General features: G+C 44.9%; 1 protein-coding gene and 1 long non-coding RNA gene across 3 annotated transcripts in view; both read right to left on the bottom strand.

The window, feature by feature from the left end:
- pde4a (phosphodiesterase 4A, cAMP-specific) overlaps positions 1-24,075 on the bottom strand; it is a 47,163-nt gene that overhangs the window by 9,860 nt on the left and 13,228 nt on the right. Inside the window, exons 1-6 of one of the 2 annotated variants that reach the window (XM_070848635.1) lie at positions 9,450-10,383; positions 6,767-6,952; positions 6,397-6,433; positions 6,142-6,212; positions 5,293-5,342; positions 4,426-4,538 (exon numbers count right to left, since the gene is read on the bottom strand). In XM_070848635.1, coding sequence (XP_070704736.1) covers positions 4,426-4,538; positions 5,293-5,342; positions 6,142-6,212; positions 6,397-6,433; positions 6,767-6,952; positions 9,450-9,622 — 630 coding nt within the window. In that variant the 5' untranslated portion in view covers positions 9,623-10,383. Of the gene's footprint in view, positions 1-4,425; positions 4,539-5,292; positions 5,343-6,141; positions 6,213-6,396; positions 6,434-6,766; positions 6,953-9,449; positions 10,384-24,075 lie in introns of those variants that run through there. The other variant, XM_070848634.1, reaches the window with a different exon arrangement.
- Positions 12,229-15,831, bottom strand: LOC139217310 (uncharacterized). The gene is made up of 3 exons (XR_011585601.1): positions 15,709-15,831; positions 14,236-14,321; positions 12,229-12,549 (listed from the first exon to the last, which is right to left on the bottom strand). It is a non-coding gene; the product is annotated as an uncharacterized lncRNA (long non-coding RNA).

The following is a 24,075-nucleotide window of genomic DNA, read 5'->3' as shown; positions in this document are numbered from 1 at the left end:
ACTTCCACGGTGCCAGTCCGAGTGCCAGGACAAACAACACTCTTCCCCTGACACTGACTAATGAAGCAAACATGTGAACGCTGCACAGACATGACCACGAACACACACACACACACACACTTATGCGCCTACCTAGGAGGGCTTGCCTACAATCATGAATAACACACATTAATACTAAATAACACACGTGCTGAATGTGACCCTCCTCTGAACTATAACCTATATGCATTTGATTGAGTCAGACTGTAAACATGCCAACAGAGAAGCAACTCATATAATGCAAATGTGCTCAATGTGATTCAAGGAAACAGTAAAGACAAAAGCCAGAATTAGTTTTGGTAGCAGTGTGTCAGGATACCACATCTAATGCAAACCTGACACCTCAAAGAAAACACACACAACTTCACGCATGTTCATGGACGTGTCATGTTGGCACACCTGAGGACAAAGGGAGAGCACAAAAAGAAGCATCTACTCAGCTGAGACAATAAGCATTGTCCTTCACTGACAATACGCTTGGCTTCCTTGAGTCTGTATTGAGGCCAGCCTCAGGGCAGCAGGAGAGAGAGGCAGAGGGATGTGGGACGCAGGTGTGGAGGATGGAAACGGACATTATGTGACACTGCAACGTACCTGCAGTAAAGACAGCTAGACTACTTATCCCAGAGCTGTGTCTTACATTTTAAGGAGCTTGGTGTATTCTCCAAGGGCAGAAATGTAGACCAAGTATGGGGGGGATGAAGAATGAGAGTGATATTGTCTTTTTGTTTACAGTGCTGCTGCAATGTAGAAACACTGTGCAGAGTTAATAAACTCTGTGCCTTTATCAGTGTTCCCCTTCAGTGGATTCATGTATGAATTATGTACAAGAACACACTCACCAGTACTCTGCTTTAAACTTTCCAACAAAGCCACTGTCAGGCCCACAAAACCTTCCTTCACCACATAAATTCAGTGTATAAAATATAATGAATCCCATGTTGCACCTTCTAGATTATAAACACATGAAATTCACAAACTGCCACCGTTTCTGTTGGGAATGAAAAAGCACTCAATAGGATGGAGTAAGCACATATATGAGTTGTTTTGCATGCACAGATGTGGTAACTGTCCACAGCATCTATCCAAGATGGCCACTGCCGGGCCTCCTTGCCCTCTGTAAGCTCTCCGAGCCCTACCTGGTCCCACCAGCCGATGAGCCAGGGCCTGGAGCAGGTCTCACAGAACAGGTCCACTAAGGGCGTCCTGCGCTCCGCTGCTGTCCCACCCCCCTCCAGAACCCCTCCGGCTGCTGCACCAAGGTCCAGCTCTGCCCCTGCCCTCCCCTGCAGGGGGCTGTAGCTGGAGGAGCGGGGCAGCCTGTAGCCCCCTGGTACAGGCGAGGGGCAGGGGGATGGCGCCGGGTCAATGGCCTCCACTACACCCATGTTGAGGGTCACGGGGGGTTTGGGCCGATGGCACAGGCAGGAAGTGCGGTAGTGGAGTGGCGTGGGGGCACTGCGGGTGCCCCAGTGGCATGAGGGCGTCGTCAGGGTGTGTGAGGAGAGGCCACAGCCAGTCAAGCCGGGACACTCCAGAGTGACGGCTGCCCCAAGAGGGGGCGAAGGAACAGGGGGAAGGGGGTGAGGGTAGGGGCTGCTGGTGCAGACTGTCCTTGCCTACATGCAGCACCCCAAAACAGGCCACCCAGTCAGTCCAGAGTCAGGCTCCAGCCTCAGTGTGGTCCGAAGATGAGGGTCCCCCTGATGGGCAGACCAGGAGCCCCCTGGATCCGGCTGCTGTGGAGACTACATCTCATCCCATTTGCTGAGCAGACTGACCCAAATGTACCGTCACTGCAGGCTAGAGGTGGATGGGAGCCGAAAGAGGGAAGATGGAGGGAAACGGAGAGGGAGAGGGAGCGAGGGACCGTCTGAAGGGCACAGAGAGGAGCCGATGGAGGAGATGAGTGGGAATGTGAGAGAGATGTAAACGAAAAAATGATGTTGAGTGAGCTGAGCTGCTTGACAAACAGTAATAAAAAATTTAGATGATGGAGGCGAGAGGGATGGAGTGATGGTGACGGCAGGACAGAAAGATGACCATTGTATCGAATGATGGAGGTAAAGGGAGCTTGGATGACAGCAGGAACATCGGGGAAGGAAGGAGGGAGAAACAGATGATAACAGCAAGAGAAAAACAAGGATGGAGAGGGTGAGAGAGGGAGAGAGAGAGAGACAGAGAGGGATGCAGGCAGGCCTGTAGCAGACGGTCAGGCTGAAGAATCACACCAGAGATGTGGTCTGGAAAAACAGGCTCCCTCTCCCTGCGTCGACTGCCCCTCCCCCACGGTACGGATCCAGAGGCCCGGCCCAGTCCTACCGGTGCATCAGCCCGCCTGTGCCGTCTGACACCGATCCCAGCGATACACAGCCAGCCCACAGTCAATCAGCCTGCCTCCTGATAGCTCCGTAGCCCAGTCCCCTGCTCCAAGTCAATCCATGCCTCAGCTGGCCGAAATGCCAGAGGTCTAATCCTGCCGCTTTAGGCTGCCGTTCCTCCTCCAATGCTCTGCCTCTTGCGCCATTTCCCTGGATGCTGTAGACAGCTCTCGCAAGCTAATCAGGCAGTGTGGCTGCAGGCGCATGCATGTGTGTGTGTGTGTGTCTGTGCTCGCTTCTGCTCGCAGCCTGAGTGCGCCTGTGCGACAAGACAGCATGTACGTCTGTCGAAAATATGTGTGTGAGCGAGGGTGTGAGTAAGAGTGAGAGACTGAGTGGGAATATTCATGTGTACCTCCATGTTGGCACAGTGCAGAGGATTTCTGTAGCTTAGTTGCGGCTGCTAAAAGGCAGCAACATATTCACAGAGGCTCTGTTTACCCCAGGAGACTTCTCTCCGCACATTGTGTGTGCACACAAATAAATGATGTCCTCTAAGCACCCTCCTCTTATCTCTCCTTCAGGCCTTTCACCACAAGCATGACTGATTGTAACCATGAAGAACCTTGCCATTAATTAATAGTGATGTGCAACATGGGAGGAATTTCTAGAATAAAACAAACAAGGTGCACGATGCTGTCTCTTTAAGACAGAACACTATTAAAGGAGCATCGCCTCTATTTCATTGGTTGCTGCCCAAACCACATGGCTTGTGGTCAGAGTGGCAAGCCAATGACTAAAAAGGAAGGGCAGACCCTGCTGCTGTTCGATAGCAACCAAGGTTACAGCAGAGACATCAGCATCAGGGCCCGTCCCCCCTCCCTCTCATGTCCTCCATACCCACAGACCGTCACCCTCCCTCCCATCTCTGCCTCTCTCTCTCTCTCTCTCCCATCCCTGTGTCCCCACAAATACAAATTCATGCATGCTTAAGAAGCCTGCCCATGTGCACGCATACAGGCATGTAGGTGTCGTACAGCAGAACAAACACCAAAATCAAACACAAGCTGGCTACAAATGCTTCACTGGACATAATCGTGCCAACAAATGCCACAAAATACCCAGAGATTTTCGACCAAATAGTGTCTCAGCCCCTATTAATTATTCATCAATATAATTACTACCTCAGGATTCCAAATACACCCAGAGAACAAGTATTTTCAAGTATTAACAACAGTTTACACAATCTACAGCAGAAAAAGCAGCATGTGGTTATTTCAGCAGCTAATGAGTCATTTTTTTAAACAGTATTATGTGAAACTGTGTGAAGGTTCAGTGTGATTAGGAGGAGGATGAAGATTTTTACAACCCAAATTCGGTGGTTTTACAAGTATTTTCAATAAGTAGGCTTTATATATTCCTCCTGCAGGTGTTTTTTTTTTCAAATTCATTTTCATAATTTATCTTGGTGGAGCTCCGTTGCTTCTATTTATTTGCAGAGAGGAATCTTAACGGTCCCATATTATAAAAAATTCACTTTTTAATGTCTTGTCAACATAAATATGTGTCCCTTGTGCACCAAACTCTGAGTGAAGACCGTCCTGCTCCATCTTTCGGCAAAAGTGTGTGAAAACACACTGTTTAGATTTGGCTCTCCTTATGATGTCATAAGTGGATCTGCTGATCATGTGACCTCGTCCGGCCCTTCAGCAGGCCGACTGTCCCCGCCCACTGAAAACCATTGTTTTTCCTTTCTGCTAACATGCTGAAAACAGCTGCAGCATTCATGAAAATAATGTGTTTTTTGGACATTAAACCGTGTAAACATGTTCTAGATGGACTTCCAAACACAAGCATAGACTTTAAAATGAGCACAATCAGGGACCTTTAAACCTTTTGTACGCTGAGCGTTTCGCCCCAGTGATGATCAGTTCTCATGCAGTGTAACCTTAACTATGATAACGTTCAGGTTCCATGTTGTACATCATGACACTTGGTACCAGACTGGGTTACCGCTGACGTAGAAGCTACAGGTGAAGATGTTCGTGTGTGGGCAGGCGTGCACCTTGTTGGAGGCCATCTCGCTGACGGAGCGGTGGGTCTGAATGGTCTCCAGCTGGTCCAGACACCAGTCCAGTTCCTCCAGAGTCTCCCGCGCCATCTGCTGGTATGTCTCCTCTGGGAAGGACACACACACATAATCATATATGAAATAACACTTAGTGACAACCGAATTAAAGCTTTTTAGTGTTTCCTGAAGCAGTCACGTTGTTTGATAGAAGTAAAGGTGGTGAGATAGGTCGGTATCATCCATCAGTAGATTATGATGTTAAAAACATTCATATTATTTAAATTTAAAAGATTTATTGAAAGGCTTTAAAATACATACTCAAATGGGTTGTTTATGAATTCTGCTACAAAAATGCAAAGCAAATATAAAATAAATGAAATAAATAAAAAAATATGATAAAAACAGAAATATTTTTAACACTTTGGAAAGCTCCCTTTGAATATTTTTACTTTTTTTACATTTGGAAAGCTCCAAGTGAAAGGATTATCAGCAGAGTAACAAAAAATATATACAATAGATGCTCACACATCTATTGATCAAACTTAAGTTAAATTGGTCACAGTTTTGCTTATTATTATTTATTTTCATTGATTAAACTCTCAGCATCAGCTTTGTTATACATGCATTTTTTTGTACGTTTGGTATTCTGCGTTGAGTAATTTAAGATCCATCCAGTCTCATGAAATCTATGCAGTGCAGTTAATTAAAAATCCTCCATAATGGCCACATGATGTTCTGTGCAGTCACTTTCATTACTGATGATGCATTCGGGGAGCGTGGGAGCTTCAGCGTGTCCTTACAGCAGTGTGAGGGGACTGAGGGACTCTTTGCACTAAGAGTTTTAATTAGCTGACAACATACCAGAGAGTGTAGCTTGGGGAACAGTGGGTTGGCTTGTCACTGGTGACCTCCTGTGGACAAACACAGTGTTACATGAGAGCGAGAGGGGCGCACTGCTGCCTCCTGCTGGGGCATCACATGGTGAGGCAACAAAAGACTGGGCTCACAGAGGGGTAACAAGATTTCTATGCATGTTAATCATTTATATATATCCACTAAAAAGAGAAAAAGAGGAGAGCAGACTTATATTAAAATATGTTTGAATTCTGAGCAATGCTGTATTGTGATTTTTTTTTTTTTAAGGTGCTCCAAATTTTCAAGTATCCAAAAATAGTCAGAGACAAAGAATGAGCTCTGCTCTTCTTTCAAGCAGCCTTCATTGCTTCACAATTGTGTAGTGAGGGAGGCATTTTCAGGGCACAACACTGCGTAATTATAGATGCTGATAATTCTGTGGTGCATTGCTTTATATATCATATTGACGTGGAGCTAAAAGCCTGCCAACTCCAGCTCCAGCTTTTGTCTACTGCATTACAAAGGAGAATAATTTTAGTGTTATTGACCGTCTCCATCGTCTGGTTGCAGAGTCGGGGACATACATCTGAGGCACTGTGCACTCAGTCCTCAGCCAGCGAGTTGGGCAGACGCCAAATGATGCAGATCATATTTTCCTTGAGCTTTCCTTTAGTCATATGAGCTCGGCACAATCGCACACTGGTTAATCATGATGGCAGAAGTGTTTCCCAAGGGAGCACGAAGAAGGAGACATTAGCAAACACACACTGCAAACTAAGCAGGCAGTCGTGACGAGTGTAAGTGGGGGGGTGGGTGGGGGAGGGTTGGGGGGGTGTTTGACAGCATGATACTGACTTGTTAGTGGGTGTTGTGACATTGGCGAGGATGGTGAAGTTGCTTCTTACGGTTCGTAGGCTGGCCAACACCTGGGGGATGGATGGACAGTGTGGGAGGGAAAGGAGGGAGGGAGGGAACAGAAGGGGAGGAGAGGAGAGGAGAGGGGAGGAGAGGAGGAAGGGGGGGGACAAGTTCACTGCACTAATTAGCCACATTTTCTAGTCATTTACAGCAATTAAACATGTCAGACAAGATGCTGAAGGAAAGCATTACCTGAGCGAAAGGGGTGACGATCATGTCTTCGGCGTGCCTACAGGACGGCAGGTGATGAAAACAAAAAGCAGAGAGTGGGATGGACGTGAGCAGTCAGTGTTTATATGAGAGGCTGCATCTGTGAGCTGGATGTTTACAGAGACCTATGTGGATCTAAACAGAGAGATGGTCCTGAAATGCAGGAATGGAAGGTTTTGGGTGGCTTAAACTTACTGGAAAACAAGTCAGGGAACAACAGCTAAGAGTTAAGAGGATTCATCAGGGTTTCATTAGCATAATGTATGCATAATTACAATCATAACCACCGCTGTGTTGATTGGGATGATGTGCCGTCACCGTGGTGTATGTACATGTGTGTCTTCATGCTTACCCCTCACTGTTGATGGAGGAGTTACGTGACATGGTTTTGGGGGACGTGTCGTAGTCTGAGTCGGAGCGGTACAGGAAGGACTCCCTGCGCTGGCTCTGGGGGAAAGAAGGGTGGAGCACCAACCCAGGACTCGCCTGCGAATCCATGGGACTGCGGCCTGGCGAGGGACCATTCTCTGAATCGAAGCTGTAGGGTTAGAGAAGACAGGGAGGACAGTGGGTTTACATCATGTAGTTTAGCTTGTTTGTCTCTCTGCTGCTGCAACAAGTAGACACAAGATTAGACTTAAATCTGCTACCACGCCAAAGCAGAAAGCACATTTTCCTGGACGGGTTGCCAGATGTTGGAGACTCCGAAAGCCAAAACCCTGATAGGACCCTGGTCTGCCCTTGCAAAAGTGCTGATTTCCAGGCAACCTGATGCATGTTTGCTTCCTATTTTGACTTCTGCTTGTACAGAAGCACTCAATATACAATACAGGAGTGGATTCATATCGTAAATAGTATTCATGTTTTGGAAAAGATGACTTTTTATCTTCATCTCCAGAAACGTGTTCAGTAAATTTGAATAACCAAGTGGGTCAAATATGTAAAGCCCTTACAGACAGATTTTGTGAAAGTTTCGAATGAATAACCTTGCAATGTTCTTGCAAACCTCATTGATTTTATTGTATTTTCCCCCTTGATATTCTTTTTAATTGCTGCTACCTCTCCCAAAATCTATAAAGTTCTAAAAATCGGTGGACGGCAGGGGAAATAACACTGCTGTTATTCTCAGGTATTGTAATACATGTTGCTCTCCCAAAAGAAAAAAGAAAAAAAAAGAAGAAGAAGATTAAACAGCGATGGAGTCTGTCCTCCTTTAGTGGTTCTGCTTTCTGAAGAAAGAGAGATGTGACAGACGCTGCAGCATGAGCCCATGCAGCTGTGACTCGGTGGGGCCGTTGGATTGGCAGACTGCCACCGGGCCGCCCTGAGAATTACACTCTACTGAGCAAGTCATGTTTAAGTGAGCAAAATGAGCCACATCAGCCGCAGCTCCTCTCTGGGCCGAAGCTGTCTGTCTGAAGCGATGTGAGCTACCCAGAGTTTTTGTTTGGATGCAGATTTTAGCAACAAAGACCACTAACATGCACATATTGACAAAAGCAACAAAAGGAAAAGACAAAGCAGATGGTAGATACATAACATCCAAGCCAAAGATACCGTGGCAATGATTGCTGCTGGCTTTTAAAGTCGTGTAAATCGAAGTCTCTCTTCTGCTTTTTGGGGACGAAACACAGCATCTGTCTGCACAGCATCAGGACAGCACATCTCTGATTAACTGTGAACCCAAGACACAAGGCTGAATCTAATCTGCCACATCCATTGAAAGACGAGCTTAGCCCAAGGGGACACGGCGACGCGCCTCTCAGCTCACACTCATCTGTTTTCCACCAGCACCTGCAGTCCTGAAGCCTTTATTAGCCTTTCTAAGGACATTTAAGACGAGTCGACACTTTGGCTCTCACTTCCCTGGTTATGTTTTATTTTGTAGTCGTCTCATCTGCTCTTGTATCTGTTACTTTACTTCCTTCCTTTGGGTGTATTTTACTTGTCTTCACCTGCCTTCACTTTCCTCATCAGTCGAGTCACTGCTTATACAAACCCAAATGTTCCCAGGCTGTTTCAGCCCTTGTGGTTTGTTCCTGTGTTTTTGTGCCTTTGTCTTAGTTTCTACCTGCACCAGCCTGCCTGCCTGCGTTTGCAAATCAAGTATTTTCATTTTGAAATATCTGAAGATCTCTTTTCTTTGTTTGTGTCCTTTCTCCGGGTTCTTGGCTGCCCGCCGTGACTTTATCCTCCAGCAGCCTTCCACAGAACTCCTCAGACCAACTTTCTGAGATTAAAGATAAAGTCAGTGCTGTAAAGTCAGTAGGGTTTTAGAGTTTGCCATCATATGGCAAGAAAATGAAGCACAATTTTGCACAGTACAGACACCAATGTGGTAATAAGCCACAAGCCAAGATTTCCATAATGTGTAATGATTTGACTCTATAATTATCACTTTCAGGTTTCAGGTCACAGTCAAATGTTGGGATGACAGGGGCAGATAGGTAAGCAGGATGCAGTGTAGCTGCAGCACCTATTTTTTAATGTTGGGTAACTTTAATCTCCTGAACATCTCAAACTTTCGTCGTCAATGCAGTCGTGAGCGGTTTTCAGTTTGACTTGAAGCATGAAGTGCGGTATTTTTGGAATTGACTCCTAAATTGGCCAATTAGCAGCCACTCCTCCCCCCCAGAAGGCTTTGTGAAAATGGCAACAGATCAAATTAACATTAAACAAGTTTCCCCAGTTGTGAAAAACACATCATGAATGTCTGCCAGGGGGGCCCTCTGCAAGCTGCATGCACTAATCCCCGTTTTATTTTTTCTGCAGACTTTGAGAGTAATTATAAGACTTCTGCACTCTGAAATCAGCGCTTCCCACAATCTAATCCATCTGACTAAGGGTATTTGAGTGTGTGCATGGAATAATTTAGCCTGAAATCCTCTTAATATACATTTGCACAAATGTGTATGATGCTCACACCTCACCTGAACTGATGCAGAACAATAAGAGATCATTACAGCTTCTTTTTCTAATAGAGAGGTCAGTGAGGTTTGGGTCAGGCTACAGATGAGTGTTTTGGAGAGCTGTACCTGTAAATGCAGTGAGAAGAGCGTCTGCGCTCCTGAATACTGCGGTTCAGTTTCATTCTCCGAAACAGAGCCGAGCCCACCGGCGACACAGGTGAGGTGAGGTGGGGCGCAGGAGGTGGACCCTCAAGACCCTCCACCAATCTCAGCTGTCGTGTCAGCTTCCTCTGACTCATCGCTGCCAGCTCTGGCCCTGCTGGAGCCGACCAGTTAAAGAAAACTCCCCCAGCCTCCACTTAAACCTGGCTGTCTCACTCTGTTTGGCTGGCTCTCCCTCCCACGCAGTCCCCCTCATCGACTTTTTAGCGCGTCGACTCACGTCTCAGGCAGACAGAACCGCAGCACCTGCCATGCGTGGCAGAAACTGTCCTCAATCCAGAGCCAGATCTAATAACAAGGCCTGATCCCCCTTTTAGACCTGCTCTCCCACGTGTCTCATGCCAGAGGAGTCAAAGTGCATCAACATGTATCTCCTGCGCTGTGATCCTCGGGAGTCTGGATGCTTAAACTCCAGTTCACCCCTTTTCACATCCTCAGTTTGTTCCGTGGATTTGCACAGGCTTCCTTTATCCTCGCCTGTGCGAGGTTTGTCTGTTCTTCAGCGCCAAAGGCCTCCCAGAGTAGATATTCCTCTTCTCTTCTGATATTTCACCTCCTCAGCTCTGTTTGAGCCCCACTGCTGCAGCTGGGACAAACTGGACCCGTGTCCCCATCTGGTCTGCAGGTTGCTGAGGCTGCTGTCTCACATTCACAACCCCTGAGACACCCGAGGCTGCGAAAACAAGTGAGAGACCTGCGATGATCTCTGCTAATTTCCTAATTAGACAGCCTTTTGCTCCTTCACGTTGTATCTGTTACTTTTTCTCTCCTCCCCCCCCCCCCGCCTCCCTAATGCAAGCATGTGCTCTCACTATCCTTATCTCTCTGCACACAGTTCCTCTGCAGCAACAGGAAGGCTGATCAGCAAGAGCAACAGAAGAAGGGCGCTAGAACAGAGCAACACACAGAGGCGGTGTAATAAGGATTTGAAGAGAAGATAGAAAAACAACCCAGGAAGAGGAGGAGAAAAGAGAGAAAAAAAAGTGAGGGGAAAAGGGATTGAGTCAGCCCTGTGTAAATGTTTACATGTTCCACTAAAGAGCGTGCAAGGTTTGCGCCCAAAACATTTTGTATTTTGACATCAACAGCCTTGCTCACCAGCAGCACTTTCCTTGGCCTTTAGATGTGTGCAGACATATTTGATACTTATGTTCTCCACGAGCAACAATTAGACCATGGAATAGCTCTCAAACAAGGTGCATTAGGTCGTCCACAACTAACTATGTTTTTTATTTTCACACTTCCGTGGTTCCTCAAACAGTACACGGCTCTCTTCTCTCTTTTTTTAACACACTGCACCTCAAAACACAGAAATATTTGACTGCAGTGTTGATAAAAACCACGTTGGAGTTATTGCACAGCTGCAGGTATCAGGTTTGCTCACACTTCCTGAGGTGTCATTTATTGCTTTCATAACAGGAGGTATTGATTAACAGCATTGCAGCTCCCTCATTAACCTCCGCATTACCAAAACGGCATTTGGAAACAGCACTGTTCCAAGTGTGGTAATTTCCTTTTGAAGAGAGAACGAAGGAAGTGGTGAGCAACTTAACACAGTATTACACGAGAGGTTCTCGGTGATCATGGCACTGCTTCCTGTAGCACTGTCTAATACTCCAGAATAAGATGAAATTAAACTTACAGATAGTCACTTTCTTATTAGTATATTACTCTCAAACTTAACTTTTGACATAAACAAACCAGTTAAAGGTTCTTAGGTATCTGCTCTCTTCAAACCTGGGCCCTATTTTTATATATTTTGGTCCAGTAGATCGCCTCCACTGGCTGAGAGCGGGCAGTGAAGCAGCTACAAAGTAGGTCCACTAAAAGTGCTCAGAGTGTTATTCTAAGTGTGTGACAGCATTATGGAAAGGATCCCTGCAGAGAGAGACCTGGAAGATCCTTCTGGTTTAACCACAAACAGCTGTTATATTGTTCATTTTAGAGCCACCAGATTCCATTGACAAAAGCAGTAATTTTACACAGTAGTTGCTGGTCTGCCACAAACTAACTGCTTCGATCAGTTACTGTGTTTATGGTGTTGTGTGACTTTGGTGTTTTAAAGTTCGGATGCGAAACAATATTTGTGTAACGTACAATAACACAAAAACTAACCATTTTTTTTATGTGTAACGTTCGCAGGTTGATGCTTCTGAAGTTCATGAGATTAAATCACCATTAAATTTCATCTCTTGCACTGCACTGTAACTTTAAGTCTTGTAATTTTATACCTGTCTTACTCTCTGTTATCTTGTTTTTATTTTCTATTACCTCTTCTATTTCATTATAATTATATCTCCTGTGCTGCAGATATAACTCTGCCTTTCCTCTACAGCAACACATGCTGTCGATTCTTCATTAAATCTAATTCTTAATTTCTGCTTGTCTGAGTGGAAACTCACTCCAGACGCTTTTTGTTGTCGGTAGCAGAGCTAACCTTTTGTCAGTGTTTGGAGTACAGATTGGACATTTTTTAATCTGTGTGTGTGTGTGTGTGTGTGTGTGTGTGAGAGAGAGAGAAAGACTTGTCTGTGTGACAGACTTCATTTCTGTGTTTATTTGCAGCTGACAAAAGATAGTCAAACTTTGTGTCACAATTTGAATACTCCTCACACATGAGAGCACAAATGAGATGACTTGTGAATAGTGTCTGGGTTTTTTTTTTCTTCCTCAGCCTCTTTCTGCAAGAACAGCTAGCAAAAAAAAAAAAAAAAAGGCAAGGAAAACCTGCTGCACGAATTCAGTGTTCCTCCTTTCAGCGAGCAGCTTAAAGCCCGAGCACACAGAAGAACACAGCCGATAAGATGAGTTGTCAGGCTGTTTCCTCCTCTCCTCCTGCCTCTACACGTTCAGTAGTTCACCGTTTTTCCCTCTGAGCCTGTCTGCGCGCTCCCTTCTTCTCCTGGTAGAGGTATCGTCTGTTTAGGATGCACAGGGGGTGGATGGTGGAGCTCGTCTTGGAAAGTCACTCATGAAAAGGCCTCACATGCAGTTTGAACAGCGCCTTTCAAAGGAGGATTTGGGGAAAATGTCAAGAATTGTAACTCACATGACAGTTACTATTGTAATCTCTGGAGAGCTGATGAAGAGACAATTATTCTTTCTCCTGCTAAATACAGAGTCCCAGCTCAATAATAGCTGGTGAAACCTCTCAGAGTGACTCATGCACACACGTGGACACACACACACACACACACATATATGTGGACACACGCTGGCAAAAACACACCCCCATGGTGCACTTAAGCTCACATCAGCATGAGCATTAATGCTAAAGCTCTTTTGTTTTCACTCAAATACTATAAAAAGGCAAAAAGACGCATGAACACACACACGCATGCTGCACGCAGGCTGATTATAAGCCGGGCTGTGGGCAGCTATTTTGCTTTCATTATGTGAAAGCAGAGTCCCTGGAGTGTATCACTGCGGACAATGACAAGATGATCAGAGGTTTCAGGGGGATTGGGATTTGTGCCAACCGGGTGACTCCTTCTTATGGAACATAACCAACCGTCTGTGTCAGAGAGGAGAGGAGCACGTTAAAGCTGCCATCTCTACCTGAGCCGCCTCACAGTGGAGTGGATATGTTAACAACTGTGAGGAAACCAAATGTTTACCGTCCTTTAACGTCCATGCATCACCATAATCTTCTGGTAGCATTCAACCATAACTCCAAGATCTTCTATTATAAACCCAAGATTGATTAATTAAATTTAAATTAAATTTAAACACAGTCAGGAAGTACTAGTACTATCTCTACTAGAGGGCTATAGGTCAGCTTATTTAGCCTAAAAATTTATTCACCATTTTAGCCACAATTAAAGAAAAATGCACAATCACGTATGCATCATTAAAGCATGTGTCACTTTATATACTGCATTTAGTGTCAAATCTACTTTAGTAACACTGCATTGCACTACAAAGTTTAATTTAACCAAAGAATAGATGAGAGCAGCTGCTGTGTCATAATATGACTGGTGGTAAATGTAAGTTTTTTGCCGGTTTAATTGCAAAAAATAAGAATATCATGTTGCTTTTCAGCTATTAGGAGCCCAAATTTCAATGCAAAGAGTTGTTACGACATTATATAGAAAAGAAAATAAAGAAATAGGTGTTGATGAGCGTCCTTTCAGTCTGTCTGTGGACGTACGATCCCACCCTAGGTTAGATTATATTTGTTAGTATGAGGAAGAGCAGTTTTATTATGCTGCATTTCACTGTTTATTATAAAAGACTATATTAGGATAATACAGCAGTTTCTCCTGCTTCATTTCAAACTCAGACAAACTATTAAAAAAACATTTTGGTGTCATTCAGTATTGAAGTCATTATGAAAGACATAAACCAAACAAAAAAATCTGACCTTTTCTTTCTTTTGGGAGACACACTGCTTTCCTTCCAGTGTTACTCCTTCAAAATAAAAGCAACAGCCTTCATAATGTAACTAACAAAACAAACAGTGATACAGAAATGCTGTGCCGGGCCACTCTGACGGTCATTTACGACAATGTGAATCTGGTTCATTTCGCCTGACGACAGATTTGGTCACTGACATGGAAAATGTAAAGCTCATGAGCAGCAGCTATGTAACATGGAGCTGAAATGTCTTTTGGTAGATAAATGCTATACACAGGTATTACTGGCAGTAGCATTAGTCAAGTTATTAAATTAGCACTATGCATCTTCTTACAGAGAGTTCCTTGTGTGCAGAATAAGCCGGGAAAATTGGGCTGTTCTGCAGCAGCGCTTCTTTTTCTTTCTTCTCTGCACACATTTCTGCAACAAAAGAGGGAGCTTGATTTCATGTCATTAGTACGGCAGGCTTCAAAGGGCTTTGGAGCCCCGAGTCAATGCGGCGATTAGTTTAATTAAACCTATAAGTCTATATGAGAGTGTAGAGGAGATTTACATACATCCCCTTCATTGACCCTCTCTCACCATCGATTATTCATTAACAATCATCACGGGGAGGCCCCTGGCCGGGGATAGCTGCTGCCATATCAGCATTTTCCCAACAGTGTGGTCGGTGTCAGCTCTCCTTTCCCTTCATCACACTGTATGCTGCTGTTAATCAGGCCTCTCTGGGGGGATGAGCCAGCCCTCATTCATTTTGAAAGAAGAAAAAAAAAAAGAGAAAATACACTCCCAGCCCAACAGCCTCCTTTTTTCTTCATTCTCCTCAGTTCACTAAGTTAATGATTAACCTGCCTGAGTCCATCACCCTCTCTCTCTCTCTCTCTCTCTCTCTCCACAACACACACACACAGTTCGTACTCCCAGCCTCACTGGAGAATGACAGTTATTTCCTGCCCCCGCTTCCTCTTCTGCCAAGCAAGCACAGATGCTTATTTCCACGTGCAATTTCAACCCCCCCTCCCTCCCTCCCTCCTCACCCACCCATGAGCTGTGCCTCACCCAGGCATTTAGCACCTGGCTGATTGCTACCAGTGTGGGGGCGGCAGTGAGGGGAGTTGAAGGGATGAGAAGTGGGGACTTGCAAATTGGGAAAGGGTGCTACTTTTATAGGCTGACCATATAATCACAGCTGTACTCTGCTGCGGCGATTGAATCATCCGCAGATCTATCGAGCACATTAGGCTCTCAGGCTGGGGCGTGCTTTTAGGACGGCATACCCGTAACTGACACATCTCAAATGACATGTCCAGAACGGGCTTGTCATCTCCGCTTGCCTCAGCTTGCCCTTTGTGCCTCTCAGGCAATCACAAAAGAGAAAGAAAGACAGCGGCACGGCATGCCGACATTTACAGTAGGATGCACAAGAGGCAGAAGCTCTGAAGGGAGAGAGCTGGCGCCACGCCACATGGGTAAAGAGAGAGCATCTGGCCATTGGGGCTTCACAGAGCCGGGATGAGAGTAATGCAATGACATAGACGGAGGAGGAGAAAATACAAGGCACTGGAGCAGAGCGGGGGTAAACATTTGGAGAAACCTGTGACAAGGCTGCCAGTGTGACAGTGGCAGGTTGGTTAGTCTGCAAAATCTGATTGTTGGTGAAATCAGCTCATCTTTTACCACCAACTTAGTGTAATTAGATACAATTTCTAGTTATCACAATCATTCCAGGTCCTGAGGCTGCGTGGCCTCTTGTAAACTAACATCATCGCATTATGTCAGCGAGGAAACATCATCATCTTATACTTACATCCCAGCATTCATATGTTGTAACCCTTCCTTTATCCAGTTTGAATACAGTGGCATGACGGCTTGTTATGAGTCCTTTCATGCATGCATCTCAGATGAGTCACAGATATTTTCTCTGATAAAAATGAAAACAATGCTAACCCTGATGAAAATTCAAATCCACTTCAGCCCGTACCTCCACACTCTCAGTTTATAAATCACCAGAGCTGCAGCAAGATCCATATTCCAGTGCTGACACTGGACTGATGCACAATATGAGAAACGCTGTTCTCATTACTGTGTCTGGAGAGTCCTGATGCAACTGGAAAGCAAATCTGGCTCAAAACTCTTGTGAAGATGACTGAGCAGTCGTTTGCTGCTTCGATATCTTAGGTTCAACAGTGTTACATTAAAACAACTAATGACCAAACAGACAAAACACAGGATGTGCGTGTTTGGTGATTTCTGTTTGAAGAAGACATCTGGTTTTACAGAGCAGTGGCCTTGACCTCCCTCAACCCTGCTCCGTCCGCTGCCCCTCCCTTGTTCACCCCCCCAACTGTCTGCTCCACATGTAGCCTCTCCCACCCGTCCGTCTCTCCACCGCACTGTGGTCAGATCACACAGTCGGGGATTACAGCAGATTATCCTGCGCGCAGGATCACAAACCCGACTCCGGGCGGGCCGAACACGGGGAGCCGGCCTCAGCCTCTGCCAGTTCAGGGCACATGCCTCTCAGAGGAGGATTGGCCGCAATCACACACACACCTGGCAAATGCCACAGGAAAGGGATTTATTTTATGATCAGCCTTTATTTCGCAGAGCAACAGGCCCTCCACAGTGTGAAGGAACAGCCACCACCAGCCCTCTTAATCTATTAATGCACTGTACAAAATAAATTCCACCTGGCTCTTAGCCCAGCGTTTTCCTCCACCTGAGGATGTCGGGCTCTGCTGCTCCCTGGACTGTCTTACGCTATGTATTCTTCGAAACCCACCAGAGGCGCCCGTCACTTTACATCACCGTCAGCACATCTCTGAACTCCCAAACGCTCACAGGAGTCTCTCCTCAGGTGGAGGCCGACTCCGTCTGTCGCCGCTTCGCGGGTTGCTCGACTCTCAACTCTGCTTAGGCGCAGCTTTGTGACAGGGCCCTCTGCACACTGATGTGAGTCACATTTTAAACTGCACCAATGCAGTGGAGTGAGAAGGTATCATAGGTCATTCACACATTTTTGTTGTGATGGTTCTGCACGTTGAATTTGACTTGAAACAGTGACTGTGAGGTTTAAATCACAACTGGAATAACCGGAAGCGACATCAGATGTGCCAGTGCCATTTATACAATAGACACATGGTTGTAAATGATTCAGATGTGGCTGGATTTGACTTTAAGAATAAGTAGCTGCATAGTTTCATTGCAGTGTGCTTCTTTAGGACCAGTGATGACTGCGGTGCATTCAGCCTTGAAAGCCTTGCCACACTTGTCTTTGACCATGTTTGCCGTACTTTGTACTTACAGAGGAAAGAAGAAAGTTTTATTATAATAGGTGTCAGCTACATGTTTGGACTGTGTAGCCGAAGTGCACATTTTCTGGAAATAGACGGAGCCACGCTAACAAGATAAATGTTGCCTGTCTATCAGACATAGGCTCCAAATTCAAGGGGACAGGAAGCAAAACAAGCCAGAATACAGAGTCATCATAATCAACATTTGGATGCAAATCTCTTGCAGCCATCAGAGCGTTTTAATCTGCTCTGCCAGGCCTGCGCTGTGGCCATGTTCACTTCTTGCCTGTTTGCGGCCTCTTTGCCTTCAATCTGGTCTGCAGGAAGTCGAACACATGCTCAGTTGGACTGAGGTCAGATGACTGACCTGCCCAGTCAAAATGATTTCACTGTTTGCACATTAGAATGAATTTGGTGTCCAGGATCATTTTCCTGCTGTAGCTGCAAATCTTTACCCAAAACACCCTCAGATACCCTTTAACCTTCCAGTCATTGACTTGGAGTCAAGCCAAAGGAATTAAAAACCTCTTCTTCTATCTGCACTGTATCTCTGCACACACTTTTCGCTGTTGTCTGCTACACTTTTGCAGCATATATTAGACACGGGGCATCAGGAGCAGCACAGCTTGTATTATTTTCTGTTTCCCTGATGTCAGATTGTCTCACTTTCTCTCCTTTCCAACTCCAGCCACATGCAAAACAATTAAATGCAACTGAGTCTGAGCACACACAGAGCTCCCCACCCTTTTATATGTGCAAAAATTCTCCCTTGTGACCCCAGCGGCTGTTTAGTGTTAAAGGTACGTATTTAAGAATCGTTACTCCCAGCTCTTTTTATAACAAGCATTCCCAAACATCAGGGGGCGAACCAGAGGAACTATTTGTTTAATGAGCGTTGTTCCTCTCAAAAAGCACCTTGTAGGTTTGTTTTACGGGAGCTCCACTGTATTTCTCCTCCCCTCTGCTGTTGTGGAGACTGAGGCTGAAACAGATGGATCAGCTGACACAGAGAAGCGTCCTGAGAGATGACAGATGGAGAGACGTGTTCAACTGGTGCTCTGCTTGGTTTCCTTCCACTTGCATCCAGATAAATTAGGAGTTGAGAGACAAACTCCACAACGCGGGGAGTAACTGTTCTGCAGCAGAGAGAGCAATAAAATAATATTGATTTGAGTTTCTGGGCTGGCAGAGGGGGGTGCGATGGAGAGGGGAAGTGGGGGTCATCAAAATAAAAGCGATAGCCGGCTGAATTCTGCTTAATGAACTAGACTTTAATCACAGTCACCAGCATTCCTAGAAAGTAAAACCGCTCTTACAAAACCCAATTAGTGCACACGGTGGAGCAGAGAAGAAAAAGGATGAGAGCGGCTGGAGATGCGATCGAGCTCGACTGTGTAAAAGTAGTGATAGCACTGGCGCCGCTACTGTACCACCAAATCCATAAACCTCCCTCCCCACGCCGTGGTACCCCCTCCCTCCCCCAAAAAGCCCACACAAGGAGTGGTATTTTTAGCACATCACCCTATCTCTGAGATGGAGCGCGTAACTCCCTCTCTGCAGGCTGGGGCTGCTGGGCCTCTTTTATTTTAATCCAGACTAGAGAGAGAGAGAGAGAGAGAGAGAGAGAGAGAGAGTGAGTCATCCAGAGCTACCTTTGTGTCACTGTGTCTCTGTTCCTCCTCACCATCTCACTATCTTTCCCTCCATCTTTCCCTTTTCACACAGTCTGCCCCTCTTGGCTATCTATCTATCTATCTATCTATCTATCTATCTATCTATCCATCCATCTATCCATCTATCTATCTATGTTTCATGAGCTGAAAATCTCCATATCCTCTTTGTAATTGCAAATTCCATCATCTTTAATCGAGAAGTGAAATGCAGACTAATAAGCAGTCTTGGCATCCAATTCGTCATCCATATTGCCCAGCACAAAGACGGTTGGCTGCATCCTACCCTGGAATGATAGATAATTACTGATATAATGTGGTGCAAAAACAAATGCTGGGCAGGGAGCAGCTGAGGGAGAAAAGCGTACGAGGTTGATTTGAATACAGTGAAATGGTCCATTTAGCTTGGTGCTCTGAATTGTCCTGTAATGCATTCACGGCATGGCTGAACAAAAGTTCAGTTCACCAGTGAATTGGTTCCCTCTTGTGCATCCTGCTGTATTGTGCTTCATGTTTAAACCCATGGGAGTGCTGCACTGTAAGCAGCTGATTTAAAAGGAAAGCTCCGATTGATGAATGTGACCGGGAAGGTGGCGTGAAGCTGTTTTTTAGAGCTGCCTGCTGTGGCTGAAAACAACACTATCAAAGAGAAAAACAGCCGAGTTCCAGACCAGAAACCAAAACTAGGAGCTAGAATGAGCTGTAAAACTTCTCAGGGCTACTTTAAACTGCAGAGTTTGGTAATAATTCTCTGTCAAACAGCTCCTTCTGTCATTTTATCCACTGTTACAGCAACAGTATCAATTATAGCTGCTTTAAATGATAACACGATGCATACCATAATATAATTAATAGCTATACCTATAAGAAGATGAATGATGTTACCGCTTTTGCAAAATTAAAAGATGACTATTTCATATTTAGGAAAAATACGTCCCCGGAGATAAAATTCAGCTTAAATTGAATACCATAAAGGACAATTAGCCAAACTGAACTCCAATTATAGTGCTGTTATAATAGGCGTTAACTAGGAGAATCATGTTAGTGAGAGAACAATAAGAACATCAGTGTGATTATCCTAGATAGCAGTTAGATATCATTAGTGGGGAGAAGGCAGGCTTATCTGCGTGGATTCATTTGTCCTGAAAGAGCCTCGGGGCCGGTGCCTTGCAGCCGGGCAGTGAATGCAGCGTGCTCGTCTGATGAGTCAGTCTGTAATTTTTTATCCTGATGTCATTCAGTGTGTCCCTCATGTTCTCTTCATATTCCTTTAAAGCATATGAAAACAGTCATTTTAGACTCCAAAAATGTTCAAATGCGCTCGTCGTCACTTCAGCAGCCTGAACTTTTCACCATCTGTCCGGCTTTATTCTGTCACACCAGATCTGACCGAAAGTCACGTCCTGCCCAATTACCTAAGCTAAATATAAGCGAAGAAATGAGTCAGCCGAGATCTGGATGTTGTTTTTACTCGTATGCATTACTGTGTCAGCTCTGTTATGGAAGCAGAGAAGCTTTGCTCCTGCTTCTGTAACCACCTATGATTGTGATCTTATCCTCCGAAGATAAACGGTTATGATATTTAGATTTAATTCCATCATTTAGGTCATTGGGATGTAAGAAACAGATCTTTGTCCCTTGTAATGGACATGCATAGAAAAAAAACATTGCAAAGAACTATTTCTATTTTCTAATTCTCTTTTCAAATCTTTCTCATCTGATGAATTTTGGAAACAAATATAAAACAAAATTTAAAACATGCTCTACCACCCGGCTTTCTGTCTGCTCATCTCCCAACAGCCTGATGTCTGACTCTCCTTCTGTACTTTTCAACAAAATATTTCCTGCCTCGCTCAGTTCTCACAGAAGTGAGTCCCACTGTACCCCCCCAAAGGACATGAAATCTTAAAATGTGTATTTTGAAAGGCTTAAAAGTAACATGCACTTCTAAAATCTTGATATAATATAGTTAAGACTCTCAAAACTAGAAAAACAACAGAAACGGTATATTTTTATAACTTTGGGACTCAAATGATGCTTCACTTAGCAGATTCAGGGTATTCTTAGGTTCTTATGATGGGTTTTGAAGGTGTGGATGATGTTGATAATGCTATGTTATCCCTACTAATGGGAACCAGCAGAGAATCGACTGAGCCCAGGGAGCCAAGTGCTCCCTAACTGATGGCAAAATGATGGAGGAAGAAGCTGTGATCGGGTAATGAGGCCTGAGGTAGAGAAGGCAGCCGGAGTCTAGCAGACCGTTGGGAAACGTCACAGTGTGGGAATATGAGCTGTGAGAATCAGCAGTATGTCCAAACAGAATGGATGTCTCCCACTCTGCGTGTCCTCAGACACTTTCCGTCTCACAAAAGCGTTCGCACGAGCACATGCTCAGCCACAGTGGCCGTGCCAGTGCGGCTCTCTGTCTGCCTCGCACTGATCCAACAATAGCGTTGCCCGATCCTCGTGCACTGCGGTTCACTATCACTTTTCCACTGGCAGCAGCCGACAGGCCTCACAGGCAGACTGTGGTAACAGCTGGAAAAGTCAGACAGCAAAGTGAGGAACTAAAGATTTCCTTTTATGTTGGTCTTTTTCTTTTTTACATTATCTTTGTAGTTTTACACAGTCGTCATCAGTTTAATACCTTTTACAGAGTGATCCATCTTTTTTAGCTTTTAACAGTGTGATTGTAGAACACAACAAATAGAGCATTGGGTGTTTAGAAATTTGGGTCATTTCTCCCAAAGTTCCTCAAATTTAATTTACTGTAGCCTCAGGAAGAAGGTGATTCTTTCCATTAAAAAGAATATCACAAATAATGTTATACCAGTCCTCTATAAATGGGGTGTGTAGATGGGTTTCTTTGTAATTGCTTTTCCAGCAGCCACGCTCCATATTCCAAACAAGTATTTTGTTTTTAATATTTGCAGATGTTGAGTGTAGAAGCCCAAACAGGAGTTAGTCCCAATTAAATGTAATATCTGTCATTAATTCTGCGTAAGTCTCACAGCACAAGCGTGACAATACAAAGCTATAGCTACTGGAGCTTCGTGAGGGCACAACACAACGGTGACAAACACTTTACCATCATCATGAACACATCTTTAGGAGATGCTCCATGCCCTGCAGGGTGTAGAATGAGGACATTACACACATACTAACACAAGTCTTTCACATTATGTTCACATAATGTTCCTACACGGGCTCGGTCTAGCACGCAGGAGCAGCTCACTCAATATCTTCCTTATGCATATTGAAATGCAGGATGAAAACTGAAATAAAGCTCAATAAAACACTGGGAGCTGAAGCTGGTTTGGTTTAATCTCATTACACTGAGAGCCCGAGGCTTCTCTCCCCCTATTTATAGCACCCTGAGAGGGAGGAGGGCTGGCCTTCATGCACACAACATCACCGGCTTGTGCAACTGCGGCCACGAGTGGCAAGAGACACGGCCAATCGCAGACAGGTCTTGCATCAAATTTGATGTGACAAAATACACAATTGCCGGTGATGTGTGAAGACAACCGCCCTCATTCTCTATTCTCCAGACACATGCGCGCCTCCTTGTTTGCCACATTTACCTTCTGTTTCTCTCCGCTCCCCTTATCTTCACACGTTCTCCCTGGAGTCGGTTTCCCTCGTCCCACCTGTTTGATGCAAAAGAATGGGCTCTGGGTTCGTCTTCTGTTAAAGCAGCCAGCGTCTGTGTGCAGGGGAGCGCCTGCTTCTCCGTCTCCTTCTTCTGCTGCCATTAAACCGCAACCTTTCGCTGGTATTTTGATGAGGGTGAACATTCTTGGATGGATCCTCTTTCCAGGGAATTCAAGCGTTTGGAGTCGTTGAAAATTCTCCAAACTCTTTAAAAATCATCTGAGTTGCTTAAAACAGCCTCAGTCATAAAGAAGCCTAATGTTGTCACTTTCTGCGCACACACACACAAGCAGTGGTAGAAACTTACTACTACTAGTACTCAAGTGCTGCATCTCATTAGATAAAACATATCATTATTCAGAAATGGCTCCAGCTTCAACAGTAAAATGCTGCTTACACATTAATTGAGCCGTGAAAATAAAACACAGAATGTGTATTTGTACCCAATCTGGTCTGGTGGTTGACTGATTTAATTACAGGACTTCTAACAAGGAGAACGGGGCTCAAATCTCATGTAAGACCAACAGTAAACTACATGGATTTATTTGTAAACTTATATATTTCAGTGTTCTTTTATTATTATCAGTTTTCTGTCACAGCTCGGTTAGGTTTAGGCACCAATACTACTTGGTTATGGGTTGAAGTCCATTGTCCTGGACTGGTCGCTAACCCTCCAGTTAGAGTAGAGTGACCAGTTAACCTAACCTGCATGTCTTTGGACTGTGGTTAGAAAGTCGCAGTACGAACACAAGCACAGGGAGAACATGGAGACTCCTCAAGGAGGATTCAAGCTTCAAACTCCAAACCAGTCGGCTGGCGGATTCCAACCTTTTTGCTGTGACCCCCCCACCGCTGTGCACTGTGCTGAAATAATAAATAAATACAAATATAAAAGCTAAGATATATTAAACACAAAATATCCAGCCAATATGGCGAACAAAACATCTTGACTGCAGGACAATAAAATATTTTTACATTGTGGTTTTGTGACTCTACATAAGTAAAGGGCAGAGGCACCTCTTGTTTTTATCTGACTGCAAATAACAATGCATATTTTCTGATTTCAGCCTCGCTCTCCTTTCTTTGCCTTAAGAGTGTGCTGACGCAACCACGCGTGAAGATTAGGCGTTGCTGTGGGACGCGTTGAAACTTTTGCCGGTCACTGTCAGCACTGTGGATTTCACCCGCAACCTTTCCAGTTCTTCACAAATGCCAACAACAAAGACAAGCTGGGGAGGAAAAGCTAAATGGAGTGAGAGAGGATTCAATTCTGATCTTCTTTAAGGAAACCTCTCACAACAACAATCCCCCCCAGTCCACAGACGTGATCGCTCAATACACCTCTTGAGTGTTAGTAGGAAGGAGAGGGAGAATTTGGACTCACTGGTGTTAATTACTTTGCCTTTCTTGGGGGTAAAACACACCCATCACACAGAAATCCCATCCAGACAGAGTGAATAATGAGGGATGTTACGGAAAACGTCTTCAATCCTCAAAAACATCCACATTTCAAACTGAAAAGTAGAGCATCAAACGAAAATACCACCCCAAACCCTC

Source organism: Pempheris klunzingeri, chromosome 17 (assembly GCF_042242105.1).
Source record: "Pempheris klunzingeri isolate RE-2024b chromosome 17, fPemKlu1.hap1, whole genome shotgun sequence".
Taxonomy (NCBI): domain Eukaryota; kingdom Metazoa; phylum Chordata; class Actinopteri; order Acropomatiformes; family Pempheridae; genus Pempheris; species Pempheris klunzingeri.
The sequence above is the reverse complement of the archived record's forward strand: the minus strand, read 5'-3'. Positions and strand labels throughout refer to the sequence as shown.